The sequence below is a fragment of the Adiantum capillus-veneris genome, chromosome 16, assembly GCF_014529385.1.
Source record: "Adiantum capillus-veneris isolate H3 chromosome 16, ASM1452938v2, whole genome shotgun sequence".
Taxonomy (NCBI): domain Eukaryota; kingdom Viridiplantae; phylum Streptophyta; class Polypodiopsida; order Polypodiales; family Pteridaceae; genus Adiantum; species Adiantum capillus-veneris.
This window is the reverse complement of record NC_140946.1, coordinates 43,742,929-43,768,712: the sequence shown is the minus strand read 5'-3', so window position 1 is coordinate 43,768,712 and position 25,784 is coordinate 43,742,929. Positions and strand designations below refer to the sequence as shown.

Below are 25,784 nucleotides of genomic sequence, written 5' to 3'. Positions count from 1 at the left end.
ACCTGACCAGCCACCCACTTAATAAGTGGGCGGCCTCTGATTAATAAAGCAGCAGATCAGCCAACGCTTTCTCTCTCCCTCTCTCTCTGGCAGAGTCTCCCTCCCTCTAACTGAGGCACCCCCACCTCCCTTATTCCTGTTGGGAAAAGCAAGATGAACCCTCTCTATTCCTGCCGGCTGCCAGGTGCAATAAAAGCAGACACTCTCTCTCACTCCCAGGGTGGGAAAAGCAGCCAACGCAAGAAGAAAAAGCAGCCAGCACAAGAAGAAAAACAACCAGCACTAGGAGATGGTGCTGCAGATTTCAATTGTGAAGACGCCGTCGCCGATGACGCCCTGGGCTGCCCCAAGTGTTCCAAACGTCGCCAAGGCCTAGTGCGCGAGTTCCATTGCGAAGAAGTGCCTACGGAAAAAGTTTCCATCGCAACAAGTTGCTGTTTTTCTCTGTTTTCAGCCCATAAACGTCGTTGACGGGGCTGATTTACGAGAAGGAACATGAGAACACTCCTCTTCTGTGTGTAGGATTGGAAGAGAAGGTTCTATGCGATGAGATGTCTTCCGGGGAATTGCTTTTTCGAGAACTGAGTTGCATTTTGAGCGCCGAGACTTTGGAGGTAATGTTTTTCATGTTATGATCTCTGAGTGTTTGTTTGCAGGTGTACTACCTCTTCATGAGGAAGTAGGAGCAGAGGAAGGCATGAGCCTCTGCAGGAGAAAAGCGCTCTGAGGAACTAGAGCCAGATCAGCCCAAGGGTTTCGTACCCAAGTTCGGGGAGTAGATCCATGGATCCAAGAGTGGTAGACTCTCAAATTGTAATTCAGAAGTGGAGATTCCCAAGGAAAGGACTTCACGTTCAAGAAAGCTGAGTTGTTCTGCAAGAAGAGGAGTCTGGGAGCAGAGTTGGAGAAAGGGTTGCAGGGATGTCATGTCTTGAGTCTGGAAGGTGAGATCTAGAGGTGAGAACCTTGATTCTCGAGGATTCGGAATAAGGAATGGAAGTTCCTTAGAATAGGGTTTTGCCCTAGGAATAGGAAGTTGAGGCTTCCGGGAACCATCAAGTCTTATTCTAGAATGAACGTGGTAATACATTTCGTTCAAGTGCTTGTATAGACTTCTCCTCAGTAATAAAGATACTATTACGAGGGGGGGGGGGGCAGCCCATCTTCTGGTCCCCAGTATTGTGTCGATCTTCTCACTCTCTACCTCTCTCTATGTATCCTCTGGCTTCAGTATTAAGTGATAAATTCTATTTATCCGAATATATTTTATGTTGCTATGTGCTCCCATTTGTGACAGTGATATCAAAGCATGGCCTCCTCTCTTTCTTTGTAAAGGAGGACGACTCAGGGAAGATACAGGAAGAAGCCATGAGAAGCCAAGAGAGAAGTAAGCAAGCGGAACCCTAAGCCCTACAGGAAAATGTTGCAGAGTCCAAGGAGCAGAATGCTCACGATCCTTCAAAACCTAGAAGATATCCAGGAACATCTGTCCAGAACCATAGCCAAGAAATCCTGTCATTTCGTGAAGAATATGAAGTGGTCTCTATACCTCAGAACACTCCAGTCAAGTTCGATACTTTTGACGGAAGGGAAGATGTCTCGAAAGCTACCGCTTTATTTTGACAATTTGAAGTTGTTGTATCGATCAGCAATTTGTCAAAAGTGTCGAAGGTGATGCATGAGATGAAGCATCTCAAGGGGACTGCAAATGCTTGGTGGTATACCAAATCTCTGCAAGGAATTCAAAACAAGAGTTGGATTCAATTCAAGGATGAATTTTCCGACAATTTTTTTTCCTCTACGCTTTCGAGGAAGGCATCATAGAAGGTTGGGATTGGTTTGCCCGATAGGAACACGAGCGAGTCTTGGATTACGTGAACAAGCATTGGTTCACTCTTTCAAAGGTCGCTCCACTCTTGAACCCTCTCTGGGGAAGAAAAGATGAAGTAATTCAACAAAGGACTTTTGCTCGAATTTCGTAGACGCATCCGCAAGATACTTCGCAGCGGATGATGGAGTTAGCAATACAAGCTGAAAGTGTACACCTCAATGTACATAGAATCTAATCCCCGAAGTGGGATGGGAACCATTAAACATAGAAACAACGAATTTTTATTACCTCTCCTTGAAGGATACGTTGTTATCCGGAGAAAGTTTTATAGTGCAGGAATTATATCTAACTCTTGAGATTTTGAACAGACGACCCTCAAACTTTAAGTGAGAGTGCAGATTTGAAGTTACATTGAAACCGGCCTGTAGGGCGGTAGACGTTAGCTTTCACCCGATTCTTTAACACTTGACTTACGACACAAAGCAATGACTCAAAAGGAACCTGTAACAGAGATTGGAATTACACTTTAAAACAAAAGCATGGCGAGGAAGCTAGAATGCTCCCAAGCAGACAGCGATACCTGTAGGCCCCAAAGGTTGGCGCCCCTTTCGGTATTTCTTTATTATCTTTCAGGAATGAGGAATAGACTACAAAAACCAGAGTCCTTAAGACCTTTATGTGTATCCAGCAAGATGGTACATGTACAGGCACATGTACAGGCTTGCCCTGGACAATCTTCCAAGCTACGACTAGATATCACCTGTGCAGGCAAAATTTCGGCTGCACAACAGCCCCAAAAACTTGCCTTGGACAATTCCCAAGCTTTGACTCGTTTCCAATAGCATAGACCCCCTATTTCCTGTGCAAAAACAGTAATTACAGCACGCTGTAATTACTGGTTTTTCCCCTGTTTTCAGCCCTAAACAGCCCCTGAACTGTCGTCTAACAGCGGGGCACTATTCCCAATGCTCCCAGCATCATGACGGCTGCAAAACAGTCCAATTTCAGCGAATACGCAGCGCTGAAAATGCACCTGTGTGGTGAGGTTATCACCCTCACCGGTGCCTGCTTTGGTGTAGCAGTTAGCTACACCCGTTCCTGTTCAAAGAGGCTCTTGCCTCGGCACAGAAGCATAGATCCACACAACTGTACATTGGTCAAATGAGAAGCCCACTTGCAGGGCATAACATAACTGCTCATAGGGGAGAGTGAGAGCAGTGCGTAGCGTGTAGGGCATCACTCATGGCACCGCACTGTACATAAGAGGGAAAGGAAGCACTCCATAGCTCTTGCACCTTCTGCAATCTGAAAATGGCGCCCCCTTTCTCTTGTAGGCTCGCTCCAAAGTGGCAGAAGTGCTCACAGAGTGACACCTCGCCCAATTTTCGACTTTGGCCAACTTGGCTAAAAATATCTCAACCGGTGCGTCAATTGACTTGGCAGCAGAGCAATAAAATGTTCCCCTTGTCATTCCAGAGCTAATGACGCGAACACATTTTTAGGTCCAAAATAGCAGTTCCCTAAATTTTAGGAGATGCTTCCACGACACTCACACTGGTCATCTAACCAGCAATCACCACTGGAACCACATCGAAAATTGTAATGCCGGCTAGCTATCAGGTGATTTACACTCGTAGCCCCACCATGGCTAACCTTAGTCCATTTGCCCAACTTTAGTGCTCATTGGCCGTCCGGCCTAGACTCTTACTGTCCGCCTCACACCATGCAACTCGGGCATTGGCATTTCCAAAGGGGTGCTTTAAAACAAGTCAAATAAAATTCCCCCAAAAAGAAATCAACAAGTAAGTTGCCACAGACTCGTGACATACCTCCCTCTTGAAATCGTGAACGTCCTCGTTTGCATGAATATCAATCCATTAGTGTGTACAGCACTTCTTAGACACCGCATCACGGCTGTCAACCTTTCCGTGTGTACACACCTGATCGACATGGTACGAGACATACATGCTCGTAGTTAACACTTTCGTGTATTCAACACTTGTTAACTCATCTATGGTCTACATGTGAGACTGTTCCATTGACATAGTGGATAGCTTTCACACTGTGCCACTAGCTTTAATAGAGTCCATAATTTTTAGTACACTTCGAATCCTTTCAAGCATAATAAACCAGCAGTTTAAAAATACGTCAACATGTACTCAATAGAAGCAATTGCTGTACTCTTGACAACTGACAAGACATACTTACCTCTATAGCACTGAACAAACTTTTGGACAAAATTTTTATTTCCCAAGGGAAATTTCCAAGCAGGGTACACTTCTATTGCACTAAATCCATAGATACATGAGAAGTGCTAGCTCCTGAATTACCCCCCTCTAGCGCAGGTCTCTTTCCTTTTGACTTTTGCTCTTCTTGAGTTGGAGAATACGTAGGTGGTAAACCAAAGGCTTCAAGGTAAAGCTGCATTATATTTGGCGACTCTAACAGTTCACTCTCTTCCATCCACTTTGCATCCATAGGTGGTTCTTGAACTTCACCAAATATCGCCTTGTAACCTTGCCTTTGACTTTTCTTTCCTTGTGTGCCATGATCTGTTTTGGGACCAAAATTTCATCAAGCTTGTCAACTTCTGGCTGCTCTTCAACTGGCATATCCTCTGGCACATCACCAATAAATGGTCTGAGAAGACTCACGTCAAAGGCATTGTGAATCTTCCAATTCTCAGACAATTTCAGCCTATAACTGACGTCACTGATCTTCTCTGTTACTTGAAAAGGCCCATAGTAACTCATACTAAGCTTTGTAAAGAGACTTTCTTTACCTTTTCGCTTCTTTAAGCGTGCCTTTTCAAACCACAACAGTACCCAATCACCAAGTGAAAACAGCAATTCACGACGGTGAAGATCAGCAGCTTTCTTTTGCTTTGCCTGTGTCCTTTCAAGGACATGGTTTATCTTCTGGTACATTTCATCGATATTCTGCACATATTGATCTGTCTGAAAAATCTTTTTCTCGGTATGTAAAATGGGAGGAACTTTCACATGAACTTCGACAATTTCTAAAGGTGCTTTGCCTGTTGAAGAATGCACTGTATTATTGTACGCATACTCAACCAACGGCAAATACTGCTCCCACTTCGCCTTGTGCTCTGACACATAGCACTTAAGTAGATCCAAGACAGTGATTGCCCATCTGTCTGTGGATGAAAATAAGAACTTTGAAACCCTTTTTTTCTTACAGAAGCTCATACAACTTGTGCATATTTATATTCTTTTTTTGTTATTACTTGCACTAATTGCAGTGGAAGTTTCATGCTCAACAAAGTTTATCTCGTATGAACATCTAGCAACAAGCTGTTCTTTAAAGCATAGGTTCCTAAACCAGCTACAATTCTATGAAGTTGTTTGTTGGATGCGCTTGTAAAAATGTTGTTTTACTTGTGCTACTTCAGTGTTGCTGATGCTAGCTGTTGGACCACAATATTGTGTTTGCTTGCTTTTCTATATTAGATAAAGCAAATGACGTTTATTTGTTTGGAATAAGTTTGTGGGAGGTTGAAGAGCTTCATAAAATGAAAGCAAACTTGTTCATGCATGTTGTGCTTACGATGATGAGAACTTAAGCATAGTGTCCATATTCTCAAATATGCCTCTCTAGAATAGACTTGTCATCCGTGGGTCACGGTCATTGACAATCGACTGTGGCATACCATGGTACTTAAAGACATTGTACATAAAGAGACGTGCCATCTGATCTGGTTTTATCTTCTTTCTAACAGTTCTAAAATGAGCTTGCTTGCTGAATCTGCAAATAATGGTCCAGATTCCATCATTCCTTGTCTGTGTTCTTGGAAGATCAAAGATAAAATCCATAGCTATGCTTTCCCATGGTTTATCTGGAATTGGCAATGGCTGTAACAGCCCTGGTGCCTTTTGCCTGTCAAACTTGACCTTTTGGCAAATCACGCATCCTCGCACAAAGGCATCTATATCTCTCCTCAAGGTAGGCCAATAAAAGAATGTCTCAACCGCTTTCACTGTAGCATCTATACCATGATGCCCTGCATACGGTGGGGCATGACTCTCTACCATGACCTTATGTCGCAATGGCCTAGTGACAGAGAGTCTGCCATACATCATCGTAAAACCATCTCTGAGGAGGTAGTGCTCATGACCTTGTCCTTCCTGTAACTGTTCAAAGATCCTTGCAAAATCTTCGTCATTTGCATACTGTTCCGTCGTGTCATCAAGCTCATGATGATAAGGAATTGACACAACTGAAATTTGTGGCTTTCTTGATAACGCATCAACCACAACATTCTTCTTGCCTTCCACATGCACAATCTGGAAGTGAAACATGGAAAGAATATTTGCCCATCGCATATGCTGTTCGGATAGCTTTGACTGTGTCAGAAAGTATCGCAAGGTCTGATGATCCGTTTGGACAACAAAATCAGCACCTAGCAAGTAGTGTTTCCAACTTAAGAGCGCATGAATCACAACCAGTAACTCTTTTTCATAGACATGCATGGTCCTCGCTGGCCCTTGCAAGATTCTGCTCTCATAGGCTACTACCTTGCCATCTTGCATTAGCACTGCACCAATGCTACTGCCACAAGCGTCCCACTGGACCACAAATGACTTGTCGAGATCTGGCAAAACAATGATTGGATCTGAAGTCATCTTTTCCTTTTAAGAGATTAAAAGCTGAAATCTCTTTCTGGGTCTATCTGAAAGTGACCTCTTTCTTTTGCAAAGCATGTAAAGGTGAAGCAATCTTTGCAAAGTTGCGAACGAAGCTTCTATAGTAAGAACATAGCCCTAAGAAGCTATGGACATCGTGCACAGTCCTTAAAGGTGGCCATGTCTTGATTGCTTCTACATTCGGACACCATCCTTTGACACAATGTGTCCGAGAAAGTGGATCTCTTCCAAGAAGAACTCGCTTTTCTTGCCATTGATGAGCAATTTGTTCCTGCGCAACTCTTCGAACACAATGGTCAAGTGATGCCTATGCTCCTCTTCATTCTTCGAGTAGACTATCGTGTCATCAAAGCATGTGCCAACAAAGTTCTGATATGGACGGAAGATCCTATCCATCATCCTATTGAATGTAGCAGGAGCATTTGTAAGACCAAATGGCATCACTAAAAATTCGTAGAGACCAAATGTCATTCTAAACGCAGTCTTGTGCACATCTTCAGGCCTAATTCGAATATGATGGTACCCACTTTTAAGGTCGATCTTGCTGAAAATCGCTGCACTCTCTGGACGGTCAAGAATATCATCAATCCTTGGAATAGGAAACCTATTCTTGATGGTATTCTTATTCAACGCACGGTAGTCAATACACATGCGCCACGAGCCATCCTTTTTCTGTACTAAGAGCATTGGAGAGCAATAGGGTGACGAGCTAGGCTAAATCAGCCCTTTCTCTAAGAGCTCCTCCACTTGTCTCATAATCTCTTTTTGTTGCGCCTCACTAACCCTATACGGTGGCCTATTTGGTGGGCTACAACCTGGCACCAAATCAATCGCATGATCCTCGGGCCTCTCCGGGTGGTAGTTGAGACGGTAATGAATCAGAAAAACAGCCATTAAACTTTTGCAAAAATGCTAACCTGTCTTTATCTAACACAGATAAATTTGACTGGCAATTGTCTGAAACATCACGTGCAAAAACCAAGTACGCAGAAAGATGATTCTTTATTACAAAAGTAATAGCAAAAGCAGATACAATAGGGACTGACTCTCCTTTTAGCCTTACATCCAAGATGTGAGTTCGCGCTCTCTAGGTGACTGGCTAGAGTTCATAGGTTTGTCAGAGGAGGTGCAGGGTGTCCAGCTACAGGGTATGCGAGGGGTGCAGAGCATGTGTCAGGACATCTCAGAGTCAGTTCCAGCTGAGTGGCTCACGCCTCTCGAGCCAGTAGCACCCCGGTGGATGGGAGCCTTCACACGACTGGAGGTTCTCATTTCAGTCAGGGCCTGCTGAGAGACTGTCCCAGCCCTGTTCTTCGAGCTTCAAGGTGGGGGACGATTACAGCGAGTTGCAGTAGAGGCCCCGCAGGTAGCAGAGTGCTGTTTCCAGAGGATCCGAGTTGTGGGCATCTGTGGGAGGACTTGCGTCATAGACCCTGACCCAGCAGCTCTTGAGACTGGACACTGGAGGCTATGGGCTTGGGAGTGTTGTCCACTAGCACGAGTACAGTGGGATCCTGGTGAGTGGCTATGGAGGGACCCCTTCTCTTCTGCAGACCGCCCAGGAGTCCCCTTCTTTCAGTACGCTGTTCGGCTTGGACGTCATATACTTGCAGCACAGAGAGAGGCCCGCCCCGCTGCAACACGTCATTGGCAGGAGGAGGGCCTCACAATCGAGTTCTTGGCAGCCTTTTGGCAGAGACTGTGGGACTCCAGACAGCCGAGGCGCGTCACTTTGTTCTAGTGGCTGGTTGCACACAGAGCCACAGCAGTAGGGAGCTGGCTTGTGCATAGTGGTCTTTCGGCCGCATGTGCAGCTTGTGACCAGTTGGTGGAGAGTCAGCGTCACTGTCTTTGAGACTGTCCCTCGGCCCAGCAGGTGTGGCTACGAGTTGTTCGGCTGATGCCCGCCCTCTCCACGGCTCGACAGTACACTTGGGGGGCAGCGGCTTGGTCCACCCTCACCGGCCCGGCACTTCAGTTTGAGCTATCTTCCACCAGCAGGATGATAGTGATGCAGGGGGGGCGACCTACACTCCAGCCTGCTACAGAGCTTACTCCACAGGAGTGGTGCAGTGAGAGAGAGGAGTGTTGGGAGCTCATCAGTGGCCTAGCTCTCTGGTTCATCTGGCGGGCCCGCTGTTTCCGCATCTTTGAGGCTCGCCCTGTGCCACCAGCAGAGACTGTTCGTGACTTTCGGCTAGAGCTGATCCATACTCTCAGAGGACAGCTTGAGGGACCACAGGGCAGCTCCGACCACATGCGGGAGCGCCGCGAGGCTTTCCTTCGACTCTGGCGCCCTGGACCTTTCTACACCATAGTCCAGGGGGTGCTCAGATGGCTCTGTTGTCCACCTGTGTGGCTCTTCCCTCCTCCCATCTCTTGATTTAGCCTCATTGTATATATGCTACTTTTTCACTGGGAGAGTCTCCCCATCATGCTTGTTGTAGCCCTCTCTTGCAAAGGTGGATGTAGCCCTATGGATAGTTTTCATTAACTAATAGAAGGATCTTTTTCTCGGAAAAAAAAAAAGATGTGAGTTTTGCCCCTATGCTATACAGTGATCTTTTTGTTGTAGGCATCCAAGACTCCATGCACTCGGAACATCCACCCAACAAGACATCACATCCTTCTAGCGGCATGATGTAGAACTCTTCTGTGTCCACAGACGACTGAATATGCAGACACAGCTTTCCAATGATGGGAGTAACGTACTCTGAGTGGCCACGACATGCCAATCCTGCCTCTGCGGTGTACCCCATCTCTTCAGCTCTAGCTTCATAGCTAATTCTGGCGTGATAAAGTTCGCTTTGGCACCTGGATCAAAGAAGATGAGTGCCGTCTAGTCTCTAACTTTACCCCACGCTCTGCATAACTCATTGGCATCTGTACTAGGCGTGTTGCCCAACATGTCTGGCACTAAACCTGCCGAGGGTATAGGCTTCTTTCCTTTCCTGTCCTCTTTGTCATCTGAGTCAGCTGGCCTTTTCTTTTGTAGACAATTGGTTGCAAAATGACCAGTCTGCTCGCATATACAGCACTTGTTTTCAGCCATGAAGACCTTCTTTTCCTCGGACATCTTACGCATAAAAGGCTTCCTTTCTTGCTTCTTTGCCTGCGCTTTAGAAGTCTCGGCTGAACCCTTGCCTTTATTGAACTTTACTGGCCCCTGGGACGCTTCAGGAGCCGCTTTCGTAAAGGGCTGCTTTGCTGAATTTTTCTTTTGCTGCCCTCCTTTCTCGTTGCTCGGAAACCCACTGTCTTCTCCTTTCAACAAGGCAAGACGAGTGTTAGCAACTTCCATAAGCTGAATGAGGGTAGCCACTCTGTTCTTGGTACAGTAGTCGCGAAGCCCTTTAGGCAGCCCACAATAGTACTCTATCTGCTCTGTCAATGTCACAAAACCTCCTATTGTACTCCAGCAAGCTCTTGCATGTAGCCGAAGTAAGCTGGTGTCAATCTGTCATGACGTCGGCTTCAAATTCATTCGACAGCCAAGCAGATGCAAACATTTGCTTTAAGTAAACCCAAGTGGCGAGTGCATGTCTTGCATTAACAATGTTGTCCACCATGTATTTGCTTTAAGTCAACCCAAGTGGCGGGTGCATGTCTTGCATTAACAATGTTGTCCACCATGTGAGTCCATTGTCCTTTAAGAAAGTGGCAGCTTTCTTTACTTTAGAGGCCTCCGTAGAATTCCCTCCTGCATAAGCTGTATCAAACTGTTGGAGGAAAGTGAGAGCCTTCGCTTTGTCCTCGAAGCCACTAAAGGTGCTGAACTTCACAGCTGCACCACCTTCTTTGTAAGCTTTCGGCTTTTCCAGTGCCCCCAAGTTGTCATAAGGAATGGTCTGCAACATGGGCAATGTAATAGGCATGATCGACACATCTTGCCCATTAACATTTTGCGTCAGAGGCGCGGTATCTGGCTGCTGTCCAGAAAAACCAGCCATGCCAAAATGACCCTGTGGCACCCCAAACTGGCCCTGCTTGCACTAAAAACCTTGCTGCATGCCGATACTACCATACATGGGGTTTGGCATGATGCCTTGCATACCCCCAAACACTGTTCCAGGCATGTACTGCTGGTTTCCAAGCGCATAACCAGCCATACTTTGGAACACTGATCCACCCCCGAAATACCCAAGATGTACCGTGGGTGGTGGAAAAACTGGGTGCATTGCCTGTTAACGAGTTCCTTGTCCATTCAAGACAGCATGCGGGCTTTGAAAGGTGGCGGGCTGAACTGGCATAACCTGTGGAACAGCCACTTGTTCAAGCACGCGAGGAACCTGTTTTTCGGCCCCTGACTCCACAACATGCGAGTGCTCCCTAATCCTACTGAGTCACATGAGGGACCTGGGCTTGAGCCTCAACGGGCTCTGTATGCTGAGGGCATTCCCTTGCCTGCTGTGACTTCAATGGTGCTTGCAAATAATCCATAAACCTGGGATTCTGCACCAACTGAGTGAAGACATTCACAGCAGCAACTACCTGTGTCCTGAATGCATCCTCTTCAAAGTGCCCAGTCATGAACCCTTGAACCTGTTCTCGTTGTACATTCACATGAACAAAAGGAGTAGACAGTGGCGGTCGTAAACTCTCGCCAACTTCATGCTGTAAAGGAATAGCCTGTCTACCCTGGGAAGAGGACCCCCTCTTCTCTAGCATCATTTGTCCTCTCAGCCATAGTGTAATTCCAAGTTCTTGTGCTTTGTGTCTTCACCGCAAACCAACCAAGGCTCACTTCTTAAGGAAAAAGTGATTTGGTCCTTGCGACGGAACCATGAAACCGGCCCGTAGGGCAGTAGATGTTAGCTTTCAACCGATTCTTTAACACTTGACTTACGACACAAAGCAATGACTCAAAAGGAACCTGTAACAGAGACTGGAATTACACTTCAAAACAAAAGCACGGCGAGGAAGCTAGAATGCTCCCAAGCAGACATCGACACTTCTTTATTATCTTTCAGGAATGAGGAATAGACTACAAAATCCAGAGTCCTTGAGACCTTTATATGTATCCAGCAAGATGGCACCTGTGCATGTAGAATTTTGGCAGCATAACGGCCCCAAAGCTTGCCCTAGACAATCTTCCAAGCTACGACTAGATATCACCTGTGCAGGCAAAATTTCGGCAGCACAACAGTCCCAAAACTTGCTCTGGACAATTTCCCAAGCTCTGACTCGATCCAATAGCATAGACCCCCTATTTCAGCCCTAAACAGCCCCCGAACTGTCGTCTACTAGTGGGGCACTGTTCCCAATGCTCCCAGCATCATGAAGGCTGCAAAACAGTCCAATTTCAGCGAATACGCAGCGCTGAAAATGCACCTGTATGGTGAGGTTATCACCCTCACCGGTGCCTGCTTTGGTGTAGCAGTTAGCTACACCCGTTCCTGTTCAGAGAGGCTCTTGCCTCGGCACAGAAGCATAGATCCACACAGCTGTACATTGGTTAAATGAGAAGCCCACTTGAGGGGCAAAAGAAACTGCTCATAGGGGGGAGAGAGAGTAGTGCGTAGCGTGCAGTGCATCACTTCTGGCACCGCACTGTACATAAGAGGGAAAGGAAGCACTCCATAGCTCTTGCACCTGTTGCAATCCGCCTGCAGCTGAAAATGGCGCCCCCTTTCTCTTGTAGGAAGTGGCAGAAGTGCTCACAAAATGACACCTCGCGCAGTTTCCGACTTTGGCCAACTTGGCTAAAAATACCTCAACTGGTGCATCAGTTGACTTGGCAGCAGAGCAATAAAATGTTCCCCTTGTCATTCCAGAGCTCATGACGCGAACACATTTTCAAGTCCAAAATAGTAGTTCCCTAAATTTTAGGAGATGGTCATCTGACCATCAATCACCACTGGAACCACATCGAAAATTGCAATGTCGGCCAGCTATAAGGTGATTTACACTCGTAGCCCCACCGTGGCTAACCTTAGTCCATTTGCCCAACTTCAGTGCTCATTGGCCGTTCGGCCTAGACTCTTACTGTCCGCCTCACACCATGCAACTCGGGCATTGGCATTTCTAGAGAGGTGCTTTAAAACAAGTCAAATAAAATTCCCCCAAAAAGAAATCAACAAGTAAAGTTGCCACAGACTCGTGACATCCATCTTTGAGAAAATTACAAAGTGCGTTTTCTTTTTCGCACAAGGTATGGATATGTCTAACCAGGATGATCACTCTCGAGTGTTTATGAGAGTAGGATCAAGTTGGAACATTGTTCTATGAGATGAACCGGTTTGCTACACCATCCAAAAGGTCACTAATTGATTTAGCATCGGGTCGTTCTCCAATAGATTACCTGCTATTGTCAGTAAGACATTATGAAGGAACCATTCCGAGCTTTCCAGCAAAGAAAATATTTCACTAAGCTTGAGTACCCTATGAGCCCACATCCCCCTACCCGGTAAGGGAAGATATGGTAGTACCTTTTGCACAAGTGAATGAACACTCTTTTTATGAGGGAAGGAGCAAGAGTCGGCTGTGCTCGTGGAATTCCAGATTTGAAATCCTAATTTATCTGATGAGCGAATTCGCTTTGGAACCAAGTCAAGGAATCATTTGGTTGAGCGTGTTCGCCCTGAGAAGCTTACGAAAGAAAGGAAATCTTCCGAGTTCATAAAAGTTGTGACATAGCATGAGTATTATGTACACTTTTGGGTACATGGATAACACATCAAGATGCAGACCTTCTTGTCAAGGTGAGTCGACTACCAGTCGAATTTTTTTTGCTAATGAGAATGAGATGAGTCAACTTCCTTTTTAGGAAGTGGTTGGCATTTGATGATACCTCTCTTGAGCGCCTTTTTGCGCACCATTCTGACACGAGAATCTCTATTTGAGATGTGTTCGGTTGCTCCGAGTTTCTTTGTTGAGAAGCAGGATTCTGATGGTCGTTGATCATCGAGAACGCTACCACTAAAGTAGCAAGTATGGTAGTACAATCCGCTCGCATGCTGCCAATATGAGCATGAACTCTTATGTTTGTGAGTTCAAAGACAAAAAGAAAGACCTTAACCACATATGGGAGAACACCCCTGAGATCCAAAGTGGGTTTGCTCTATTGTGAACCAAGTTTGAACATACGTTCAAAAAATGCTATGGCTAGAATCCTATTTGCCTAAGATTTTGCATGCCGTCATTGACGCTTGCAAGGTGAAACGTTTTAGATGACCTGCGCAAGGAAGAGACGTCGATGAGCATCAGGAAACAATTGCATGAGGAAAAGATGGGAAGAAATGCCGCTGTGCACAAGGGATCTTCAGATCGGAACAATCGGCCTACAGTGAGCGAAGTCCAAGAACAAGAACTTTCTTTGGTGAGATGGCAGACTCTATGTGTGAAAGGAAGCCATCCTCACATGAGATTAATGCTCTATGATTTGGACATATCCTATGTGGGAAGATACAAGAGTTTTATATACTCAGGACTAATAGCGCAAGATTACGCGCAAGGACAAATACCTAGATTGATTTCTAGGAGAATTATTCTTCTCGAGATTGAGAAGGTAGAATTGAGTAAACAGATTCTCGAATAAGGAAACTTTCGATTTGTTGGAAAGACGTGAATGACGGGTTGCCTACGTGACTCATAAGACTGATGATTGGTGAAAAGATATCCTCGAGGTACTAGAGGAAGGACAAGAACCGGTAAGGTAAGTATTGAAATTATTGAATTTTTGTTTAATTCAATTTTTAAGTTCTCTTTTGAGACAGGACCAGCTCAACTCACCATTGAGCAAGATTTGGAATCTTTCCGGTTCATCCCTGGGCAGTTCAGTTGGACCTCTACAGTTGAGGACAACTGTTTATAAGTGAATGGGATGTTGCTAAATTGGCTTTCTCTGACATAAAAAAAATTCTAAATGAATTATTGGACTTTTAAGTGAGAGGGTTTTCTCGCTTTGGACACCGGGAAAAATGATTCTAAATGAATTATTGGAATTTTAAGTGAGGGTTTTTCTCACTAGAGACATCCGAGTACAGATATTTCTAGTACATCATTCAAAGTAATGATGGGAGCACTGAACGGGAATATCTGTAAGCCCACCAGGAACGGGTACTTCTGAAAGTGTCACATCGCATGGGTGATAGGGAGCATCGCGAAGAAGTATTCAACCATTCGGGAACGGACATCTCTGATGCGTCATAGGATGGGTGACATAGAGCATCGCAAAGGAGATTGTACCGTAAGTTCGGTAGAAAGGGACTAGGTAATGGGCGTTCCTGATCCGTCACATGGTGGGTGACGGGGGCATTGAAAAGGGAATATTCCATAGTCTAGAGGAAATTCCGAACTGTTTTAAAATTGTGCAAAAGGAAGAGCAAGCACTTGAATGAAGATGGGTTCAGAGGAAACTTTGAGGAAAAAACAGATGCTTTCTGAGAAAGCGGGTTTCTTTTTAGTAAGTTCCCGCGAGGAAGTCTATGTTTGCATTGCAATTGTGCATGTGATTGCATCCAAGGACGCCCGGGAAGTGTTGTGTAAGCATTGTTTTCAACTTATAAGGTTTTATTAAGTTTTTGGGCAGGTTCATACCATTTTTAAAAGTGACCAACCACCCACTTAATAAGTGGGCGGCCTCTGACTAATAAAGCAGCAGATCAGCCAGCGCTCTCTCTCCCTTTCTTTCTGGCAGAGCAAAAGAGATCTCTCCCTCCCTCTAACTGAGGTGTCCCCCACCTCCCCTATTCCTGCTGGGAAAGGCAAGATGAACCCTCTCTATTTGTGCCGGCTTCCAGGTGCAATAAAAGCAGACACTCTCTCTCACTCTCGGGGTGGGAAAAGCAGCCAAAACAAGAATAAAAAGTAGCCTGCACAGAAGAAAAACAGCCAGCGCTAACTACAAGGAGATGCTGCTGCAGATTTCAACCGCGAAGAGGCCGTCGCCGATGACGGCCTGGGCTGCCCCGAGTGTTCTAAACGTTGCCAAGACCTAGTGCGCAAGTTCCATCACGAAGAAGTGCTTACGGAAAAAGTTTCCATCACAACAAGTTGCTGTTTTTCTCTGTTTTCAGCCCATAAACGTCATTGACGGGGCTGATTTACGAGAAGGAACATGAGAACACTCCTCTTCTGTGTGTAGGATTGGAAGAGAAGGTTCTCTGCGATGAGATCTCTTCCAGGAAATTGCTTTTTCGAGAATTGAGTTGCATTGTGCACAAGGAAGAGCAAGCACTTGAATGAACGTGGGTTTAGAGGAAACTTTGAGGAAAAAACGGATGCTTTCTGAGAAAGTGGGTTGCTTTTTAGGAAAGCAGATGCTTTCCCGCGAGGAAGTCTATGTCTGCATTGCAACTGTGCATGTGATTGCATCCAGAGACACTTGGGAAGTGTTGTGTAAGCATTGTTTTCAACTTATAAGGTTTTATTAAGTTTTTGGGCAGGTTCGGACGATTTTTAAAAACTGACCAGCCACCCACTTAATAAGTGGGCGGCCTCTGATTAATAAAGCAGCAGATCAGCCAGCGCTTTCTCTCTCCCTCTCTTTCTAGCAGAGCAAAAGTGATCTCTCCCTCCCTCTAACTGAGGCGCCCCCACCTCCCCTATTCCTTTTGGGAAAAGCAAGAAGAAGAAAAACAACCAGCACTAACTACAAGGAGATGGTGCTGCAGATTTCAATCGTGAAGACGCCGTCGCCGTTGACGCCCTGGGCTGCCCCAAGTGTTCCAAACGTCACCAAGATCTAGTGCGCAAGTTCCATTGCGAAGAAGTGCCTACGGAAAAAGTTTCCATCGCAACAAGTTGCTGTTTTTCTCTGTTTTCAGCCCATAAACATCGTTGACGGGGCTGATTTACGAGAAGGAACATGAGAACACTCCTCTTCTGTGTGTAGGATTGGAAGAGAAGGTTCTATGCGATGAGATTTCTTCTGGGGAATTGCTTTTTCGAGAACTGAGTTGCATTTTGAGCGCGGAGACTTTGGCAGTAAGAGTGTTTGTTTGTAGGTGTACTACCTCTTCATGAGGGAGTAGGAGCGGAGGAAGGCATGAGCCTCTGCAGGAGAAAAGCGTTGTGAGGAACTAGAGCCAGATCAGCCCAAGGGTTTTGGTATCCGAGTCCGGGGAGTAGATCCACGAATCCGAGAGTGGTAGACTCGAATTGTGATCCGGAAGTGGAGATTCCCAAGGAAAGGACTTCACGTCCAAGAAAGCAGAGTTGTTCTGCAAGAAGAGGAGTCTGGGAGCAGAGTTGGAGAAAGGGTTGCAGGGATGTCATGTCTTGAGTCTGGAAGGTGAGATCTAGAGGCGAGAACCTTGATTCTCGAGGATTCGGAATAAGGAATGGAAGTTCCTCGGAAGAGGGTTTTGCCCTAGGAATAGGAAGCTGAGGCTTCCGGGAACCATCAAGCCTTATTCTAGAACGAACGTGGTAATACGTTCAGCTCAAGTGCTTGTATAGACTTCTCCTCAGTAATAAAGATACTATTAGTGGGGGGGAACAGCCCATCTTTTGGTCCCAGTACTGTGTCGATCTTCTCACTCTCTATCTCTCTTGCTCTCTCTATTTCTCTCTATATATCCTCTGGCTTCAGTATTAAGTAATAAATTCTATTTATCCGAATATATTTTATATTTCTATGCGCTCCTATTTGTGATAGGCACAAACATCTGAATTCTACACGCTCTAGCAAAGGACGGATTTCTTCCAGAGCAGGAGCAGCAGCAGCTCTCTGCAGAACCCCAGCACATCCCAGTTGTCATCTCATGGGACTCTCCTAGATAGAGCCACAGAAACCGGCCCATAGGGCGGTAGACTTTGGCTTTCACCCGAAATTCTTTACTTTAGACTTTACGACACAAAGGAACTTCACGCATAAGCCTGTGATTGGAGTTCAACACTTCAAAACAAACCACGGCCTGGCAGCTAGAGTGCTACCAAGTAGACAATGACACCCTGTTGGCCCCAAAGACTGGCGCCCCTTTCGGTATTTCTTTATTCCTATAAAACCTGTAAACTTCTACAAGCTGTCACACTTTTATCGGGCTGAAATTCTTCTACTCTAACCCGATTTCGGCAACATAACCACAGTAGAAGTCTCCACGGACAAAATCCCAAGTACACTGTGACTTTCCACGCACTTTAGAGCACTTTACAAAACCTGGCAAGAAATTATAGCTCGTTGAATTCTCTGTTTTGCGCTCCGATCGGCGTGCTGATCACTTCTGTGGATAGCCCTCGAGCTCTCGCACCCGTAGGGTCACTTGCCCCTTGACGAGATTCCTTGCGGGAAATCTCTCTAAATTGTCCTTTCCAGAGGGTTCCCTGGCAAAGAAAAATGATCCGAACGCTTCCACCTTACCCTCACCAAGCTGTCCAAACCTGTCCATGGCTGTAATTGCAATTTTTGGACCCAATTCCCGTTAGCATAACGGCGCAAATATCCCTGTAGGTCAAAAGTACACATCAAGGGCACTTTCCCTTGCGGTATGGAAGCTTTCCAATGAGCTGCAGGTCAATTTCAGCATGCTGTAATTCTCTGTTTTGCCACTCTTAGGTGCCTGCTGCCCTATACACGCATCCCAAGGCCTTCCCGAGGCTCCCTTGGCAATTCCCTGCAGCAACCTGCAGAAAAACACAGCAGGCTGTAATTCTCTGTTTTGGACCGTTTCTAGCGGAGCGAGCACGCCTACGCGTGTCTCAGATGCTCCCGCACGCAATGGGACAGTTCCCCTGTAAATCGGATGAGTTTTCACGCGAGAAAACTCTCTGTTTTCGCATTCCTTCGCGATGGGACTGTGCGTACCCGAATGGGATTAGCAATTAGCTAATCCGGTTCCTATACAGAAGGCTGTTGGCTTGGCAAACGCGCATAAAACCCCCAGAACTGTACATGGTCATCTGAGAAGCCCAACTAGCGGGGCATTACCATATGTGCAAAGGGGAGAGAGAGATGCGCGAGAGTAAATCATCACACTACATAAAGCAAGGGAGAAGGCAAGCTTTCCATTAAAGTTGTGATCACTTGCACCCGCTACTCACACACACAGTAGCACTTAATGAACAAAATCATCCTCCTCTCTCAATTTGGGCGCCCCCTCTTTATGCAAATTTGGCAGAATGATGTGGAGCTGCCATGAGTCCCTTATGCCTCTTTTGAGTTAATTTCGTAGTACCCACCAACTTATAAGTGTCGCGAGGGGCCTAAATGACTTTGAACTGAGCCTGACACCCTTTTACTGCTCGGATTCCAGTGCCGATTGGCTTGACCAACTCGTGGTGACCTGCCCTTCCCAATTGTGGGTGAAACTCTCGGCAGTCGGCCGTTTCACATTGGCCATACAATGTCAGGCTGTTTGCAACTTCAAAAAGAGGGTCCCAAAAATTAAACAAAAATCATTGGAAAGAAACCAACAACTCCACTTAGCAATTGCCACGTCCTCATGACAAAGTTTAGTAGATCGCGACGCCCTAATACCTTGCACAGACCACATAAGCGTCATTCTTAACATTATTGCATTCAGGTCATTATTGAGAGACATAGAGCAGCTCCTCTGAGGTTCTTTACAAAGGAGGAGATTGATGCCATGATGCAGTGGCCCATGAGAGAGTTCCTATAATGGTACTTACAATGCCACAAGCAGACTCTACTGAGTCAAGTATTTGTTTGCATTTTAGCTTTTGTTACCTTATCCTTTTGTATTTTATATAGTGGACATTATGATTATATGACAATGATGTAATTCTCTGGTCTGATAGGTCTTTTAGGCCTCTTATATGTTTCATTTCTGGCTGCTTCTGAGGAGAGTTATCAGGCTATTAAATATCCAGTGAAGAATGCATTCACAAATTTTAGATTGGCCCTTGAGACTAAGCTCATACTCTTTTACTTTGTGGCAAATGCAGGTGCTTGTTGAGCAACTAGAATTTCTTAAGTATTCTATTTTCTTCTAGGTTAATGTGGTGGCTTATGTAAATTGACTATGAAGTGTTTGGGGTTTGAGACAAGATTCTGGATGTGGATGAGTATTTGTGGCCCTGTAAAAGATTTGGAAAAGGTAGCAATGCATGCCTGGGCTATATCTTCTCTTTTTTCCTAGGTGTTTCTTGCTTATTTTCTGATATGTTCATTCAAAGGTCAACCATAGGTATAAGTTCTTGATTTACCCGGGCTTTCAAAAGCTGACAGTTGCCTTATTTCTGCTTGGTGTAAGCATGAAGCAGGCCATTTTTTGATTGCTTATCTTCTTGGTATACTTCCAAGAAGCTACACTCTATCAAGCTTAGATGCTTACCGCAAAGAAGGGTCACTTAGTGTGCAAGCTGGCACAACATTTGTGGATACACAGTTTCAAGAGGAGGTAAAGTCTTTGCATTTTCAAGAAGCTGATTTTTGTCAAAAGTTTGTTTGCTTATCCATTTCCAAAGAAGTTTAAGGCTTGTGATATGTGGGTTACAGGTGAAATCGGGTAAACTTTCAGCAGAGGTAAGTTATGTACTGTTTTTCAAATATGCAGTTGTCTTTGTTGAAGGTCAGCATTACCCACTATTTTTCAAGATTTCTGTCATCTACTCTGTTTGCAAGTCAGTATTAGTTCGTCTGCATTGTATTCAAGAATCTTTGATCATCTTTATTCTCAAAGAGTTAGTCATTTGGTAAGGCTTGAGCCTCAAAACCACTTGATTGTGATCTCAAAATGTACTTGGTTGTTTTACATTGGGTTGATCACGCTTTAGGGCATTTCCAAGAGGCTTGTAATTTTTTTAAATCCTTCATCAATGCCAAAGTCCAGAACTATGTTCCTTAAAACAACAAATTGTCTAAATTATACTAAAGAATTTGAAGGATACATGACCATGAACTGTTTTCAATGGGATGGCATGTCTATCAGAAGATAAATTATTTTAACCACAAAATTTGTATTTTGGATGAAGAATTAGACACAAGATTATTTCCCCCCTCATTCTACCTGCCCAATACCGATATTTTCTTAGCTATGCTCAGAGTAGGCAATAAACAAATGTTTGTTGATAGAAGTTGGTCTTAATTGCTAGGTTGAAGAAACTGGCATATTGAGAGGTGAGGCTTTCCGAGGTTCTCAGGTTGATTATTTCTTTTTCTAGTTTTGTACTTTTACCAGCAGCCATAACTTTTACACTTCTTTATCAACATAAATAAAGTAGTCCTGACTTCTTTTTGTGGCTGTTCATGATCCATTGGTCTGTCAAAATGCTTGTAAAACACTGCCACTGAAAGTTGTTACTCCATAATGTCACCCAATATGGATTGCATCTGCGAGTTTTCAAGGCCCTGAAACATGGGAAGAACAGAGTACAGATCATTCATACTTTTTTCTGCCTTCCAGAGTTTGAACAAGTATTCGTGTATTGCTTTGGCTGGAGTGGCAACAGAGTACCTTCTCTTCGGATTTGCAGAAGGTGGCCTTGCAGACATACAGCAGGTATTATCTGCTCTTTACTATATATTAGTTTACCCAATGTTGGGTTGCTTCTTACATGCAGGTGAATGTAAGGTGGTCTTTGCATACCCCTATTGAGTATAGCCTATAATTCATGCAGAGGTCATGTTTCAAAGGGCTTTCCTGCATTTTCATTTCATTTTCATGTTGCTTAGATGTTATGAAGAGATTTCTCATCGAAGTTTTATGTTAAAGACCAGAGAGGGTTTTCACAGGCGCTCCCAGGAAGTGGACTAGATAAATACGTAAGAATGCCATTGTTTATCTGCATTTTGAACAGCTTGTTTTCAAAAATACTGTACAGATGGGCATGATATGGACTGTCCGGCCTTTCTTGGCATGCATGTTCACTTCATTAGCAAAAGAAACTGGGAGATGAAAAAAAAAAGGCCATCCCAGGTAGGAAACAAGAAGGTTGGCCTCTAAACAACCCTTAAGGCTTTTGCAAAAGAAACCAAGAGGGATTCTCCTCTGTGGGAGACCAAAAAAATAAGACCATCCTAGTCAGGCAACAAGAAGGTTTGTCTCTAGACAACCCATTTATCATCTGGAGGGGGTTGGAGGCTTTATGCTTAGGAAGAACAAACATGCTATGCATGATTATTATCGAGCTCCATGCGGAGCAAATCTGGGTGTAGCATATCGTGTATGGATGGGTATGGGGTGAAGACTCCCCGAGAGTGGCAGCAGGATATGAAAAATCCTGCTTCACCCTCGGTTATCTAAGGTCGGATTTCTTTAATCTCCCTCTTGACCTACCCTCGTGGCCTAGTACCCAACCACTTGGGTATGCCTGCATGACCGGGCAATTATCTGCATGTTTTAGTGTGACTTCTCTGTGGGTAGTAAAACGATTAGCAATAGCGGTCCTCTGGGATATTGCTAAAAGGAGTAGAGGGCTCAGATTTCATCCTTTACTATAGTGGATGACTTGAGGATTGCTCTCTGCATCTCATATCTCAAGTAGGTAACATCTTAAATATCTTTGGTGTCTCAACTCCATCAACTCTAAAAAGTGTGGGCTGTCTTGTGAACAGAGTAGTGTGTCACCAATTGGGCATTGTCAAGAAGACACGGTTCAAATTCTTAAATCTTATGAAGGTACAAGCTTGGAATGGCGGATCATCCACAATTTCTTTGGCCTTAAGGTGATTTTGTAAGGGTTTTTTTTCAAGAAGACAGGCGGAGATGCAACTGAAGGCTTCACAATCACTTGCTAAAGTCAAAATTTTTACCTCATAAACCGTCTTTTGGTGTGCGACTGTGCCTGCTGCGTGTCCATGCTGGACTTCCACCTGGCGTGTCAGCTCCTCAACACACGCGCCCATGCCCAACCTGCAGCCTCATCAGGACCCCACATAAGCCCCGTCATCACTTTGTCCTACACACTGCTTTTTGAACCCCCTGCGCCATATTATTGTCTGCACGGCTTCAGCCCCTAGTCCAGTGTCAGCCTGTCGTCGGATACCCCTTCCACCCCAGCTTTGACACCGATAGCCCCTCCCCCTCCGTCTACCATCCCCACTTCTCCGTCTCTACCATCACCTCCTCCAGCCACCCCCTCTGCCTCTCCCATCCCCCCCGTTAGTCCCCTTGCTCCATCACCTATCCCCTCCCATACCCCCCTGCCGGCCCAGGGGACAGGCGTCACTCTTTGGCAGCTTGGAGGTCTCTTGACAATGCATTTTCCACGAGCCGCATGGTGCGAGAGAAGCACCCTTACCTATGGATACCCCTGTTGGTGTGGACGTGGCCTATTGCGGCAGTCCCTCAAGGGCTAACCAATTTTGACATCTGTCGCCGATGGGACTTCTTCGAGTACGAGTTTACACATTTTCTCGGTGACTCTTCTTCTGACCTGGAGGCGGCTTACTTCAGAGTCCATGTACTGCTTCTAGCAGCCATAGGGGCAAAGGCCCTGGACATAGTGGTTGATTGTTCTTTCCCACTGTGTGGCAAGGATCAGACTGAGTGGACTATGTATACAGTGCTCGACTAGCTCCAGGATCAGGCTCTGGAGGTCTCTCACCACATGGGAGACTTGGGGGTAACAGACTTGATACAGACTCGGCCATTGGCGAAGTTCTCTAAGACACCACCAGATACAGTAGGATGTAGACACATTGTGGTCACTTATTTGTAGACATTCAGAGTGCACTCTACTATGTATATGTGTTCCATGAGGACTCATGGACAGAGGATGTAGCTCTACGGTCTGCACGCCCTGCTTGGGTATGGGTTCGACGGACACTTCAATCATGGCTTTCTCGAGGTCGCTCGGATGCGGATTATTCCCCATCCAACCCTTTTGCTTCAGCTGATCACCCAAGGATCCCTTTTTTCCAGTACACAGCACGACTAGGGCAGGCTGCTCGGAGAGAGGCCCGCCGTGCTGCAGCAGGTCACTGGCAAGAGAAGGGCCTCACAACTGAGTTCCTAACAGACTTTTGGGAGCGCTTGTGGGATAGGAAACAGCCGAGAAGAGCCACCATGTTCCAGTGGCTTGTCGCCTATCGAGCTATCGTAGTGGGGAGTTGGTTGGTCTATAGTGGCCATCGAGTGGGATGTGCTACTTGTCACCACCCACTTGAGTCACAGAGGCATTGTCAATGGGACTTCCCCATGGTGCAGTAGGTTTGGCTTCGGATTCTATGGCTGAAGCGAGCCTTGTCGTTAGCCAGTCAGTACACTTGAGGTGCTGCTGCTTGGTTCACCCTCACAGGCCCAGCACTACGTTTCGAGTTGTCCTCAGCTAGCGGGATGATTGTGATACCAGAGGGTCGGCCCACACTCCAACTTGCCATAGAGCTTACATCCCAGGAGTGGAGCAATGATAGAGAGCTTTGTTGGGAGCTTATATGTAGCCTGACTCTCTAGCTCATATGGAGAGCCAATTGCTTTCGCATCTTCGAGGCCCGCCGCATCCCTGCAGTGGAGATTGTACGAGATATATGGCTGGAGCCAACCCACACACTTCGAGGTCAGTTTGACAGGTTGCAGGGGATCTTCGACTGTAATCAGGTGCCTACGACTTTGGCGTCCACAGGGCCTTTCTACACCGTGCTCCATGGGGCTCCTAGGTGGCATTACATGCCACTTGTGTGGTTGTTTCCTTCTCCCATGTCTTAATTTAGCCATCATTGTACATATCTCATTTTTTCATTGAGAGAGTGTCCCCTCATGTTGATGTAGCCCCCCCTCTTGTTGGGGCAGTTTGCAGACCAATGGGCAGTTTTATTAACTAATTGAAGGATCTTTTTCTTGGGGAAAAAAAACCTACCTATTATATAGATCTTCTAGCAGCTCTCAAGAAAGCTCTAAAAAACATGCTTTTTGACACTTTTCAGTGTTGCAAATACCTCTACAAATCTGTTCAACGGCTGAGAATGCTATGCGACAGAAGTCAAAGCTAAACCTCTCGATGAGCCATACGCATTGATAAGAATGGATCAGCCTCTGCAACATTTGGAACTAGTGATTACGTGAGCAGGGATAGTGTGTAGCTTTTGTCCAAGTTATAGTGGTAAAAGTGATGATCTTCGAAAACTTCTGTAGAAGCAGTGAAATGGAGGTCACGCTATGCTGAGGTCTAAATATCTATTTTATATTGGTTGTCTAATAATAGACATTTTAGGTTATGTTTTAGGTTCTCATTTTAGATTACTACGGTGGATTTCTAAGAAATTTCTCTATCTCAGGTCTTTGTTGTTGTAATGTGGCATCAATTATTTGCTCTCTTGGGATAGTTTCCTACGACGTTAAAAATTCTCTTCTCTTCTTCTTCTTCTTCTTCTTCTTCTTCTTCTTGTCTCATGTTCTTTGTTCACATGGTGCAAATACAGCTGGACCGCCTCATGAGAAGTTTAAATTTTACTCAAATGAAGGCAGACTCGCAAGTCAGGTGGGCAGTGTTAAACACAGTAACAATTTTACGACGACATAAGAATGTCCTTTTGAAACTGGCTTCTGCAATGTTGTCCAATAAGTCTGTTGGGGAGTGCATCAATTTGATTGAGGATGAACTGTGCAATGCTGCTGAAGTGTAAATCTTGGAAGGTCATACGGGGCGGACGATGCTTCAAGACGGAAAAGCAATGTTGTTTACCCATTCTGGTCGACAGCTTGGGATTAAAAAAACAGGAGCTTAGGTTTTACCTCGTCTACCTCACTCTGTGTATATAAAATGTAATGAATTGGTGTGGTGCAAGCTGCAATTCAGGCAACAATCTTGGACGGATCAATTGCACTCATGCCCGGGTCCTGAACCCACCCCCCCCCCCTCCCCCCCCCCCCCCCCTTCTTGTATCACCCAAGTGTGGTAGATTGGTTATCTGAGTTCCCTCTTGCGTAATAACACAGCAAAGCACTCTCATAGGTAGGTAAGTTTGTGTGTGTGTGTGTGTGTGTGTGAGAGAGAGAGAGAGAGAGAGAGAGAGAGAGTTTGTGTGTGTGTGTGTGTGAGAGAGAGAGAGAGAAGAATGTTACTAAAAAAAACAAGTGATAAATATCATGAGGCCTGCCACAAAAATGAGATGCATTGCAACAAGCTTAATGTGTGAATATTTTGATGCATGAGAAATTATGGTAGCACTTCCATGTTGTAATTGATAATTGAATGTTCCAAGCTCTTGAAATTGTGATGTAGCCAAGTGAGGGAAAATAGGGTAAAATTCAGTGTCTATGCCTGCTAGAGCACTTTATTGTGTTCCATTTTGATGCCAAGGGGGTTGACTAGAGAGTATCTATCTATACTATATCTAAAGGGGAAATGGATTCTGTCCCTCTAGACACGTGTCGAAAGCTCCTCAATTTGACTAGTGTAATCTTGCAACGCGGCAACACATGCGACACACACACACACACACACAC

General features: G+C 45.3%; 1 protein-coding gene across 4 annotated transcripts in view; it reads left to right on the top strand.

Moving 5' to 3' along the window:
* Positions 1-25,156, top strand: part of LOC147438931 (uncharacterized) — a 107,329-nt gene extending 82,173 nt beyond the window's left edge. The window contains exons 4-7 of one of the 4 annotated variants that reach the window (XM_086484888.1): positions 19,650-19,796; positions 19,895-19,967; positions 20,802-20,897; positions 24,758-25,156. In XM_086484888.1, the coding sequence (XP_086341014.1) occupies positions 19,650-19,796; positions 19,895-19,967; positions 20,802-20,897; positions 24,758-24,858 (417 nt within the window). In that variant the 3' untranslated portion in view covers positions 24,859-25,156. Of the gene's footprint in view, positions 1-19,649; positions 19,797-19,894; positions 19,968-20,801; positions 20,898-24,262; positions 24,669-24,757 lie in introns of those variants that run through there. The other 3 variants (XM_086484887.1, XM_086484889.1, XM_086484891.1) reach the window with 3 other exon arrangements.
* The last annotated feature ends 628 nt before the right edge of the window (positions 25,157-25,784 follow it).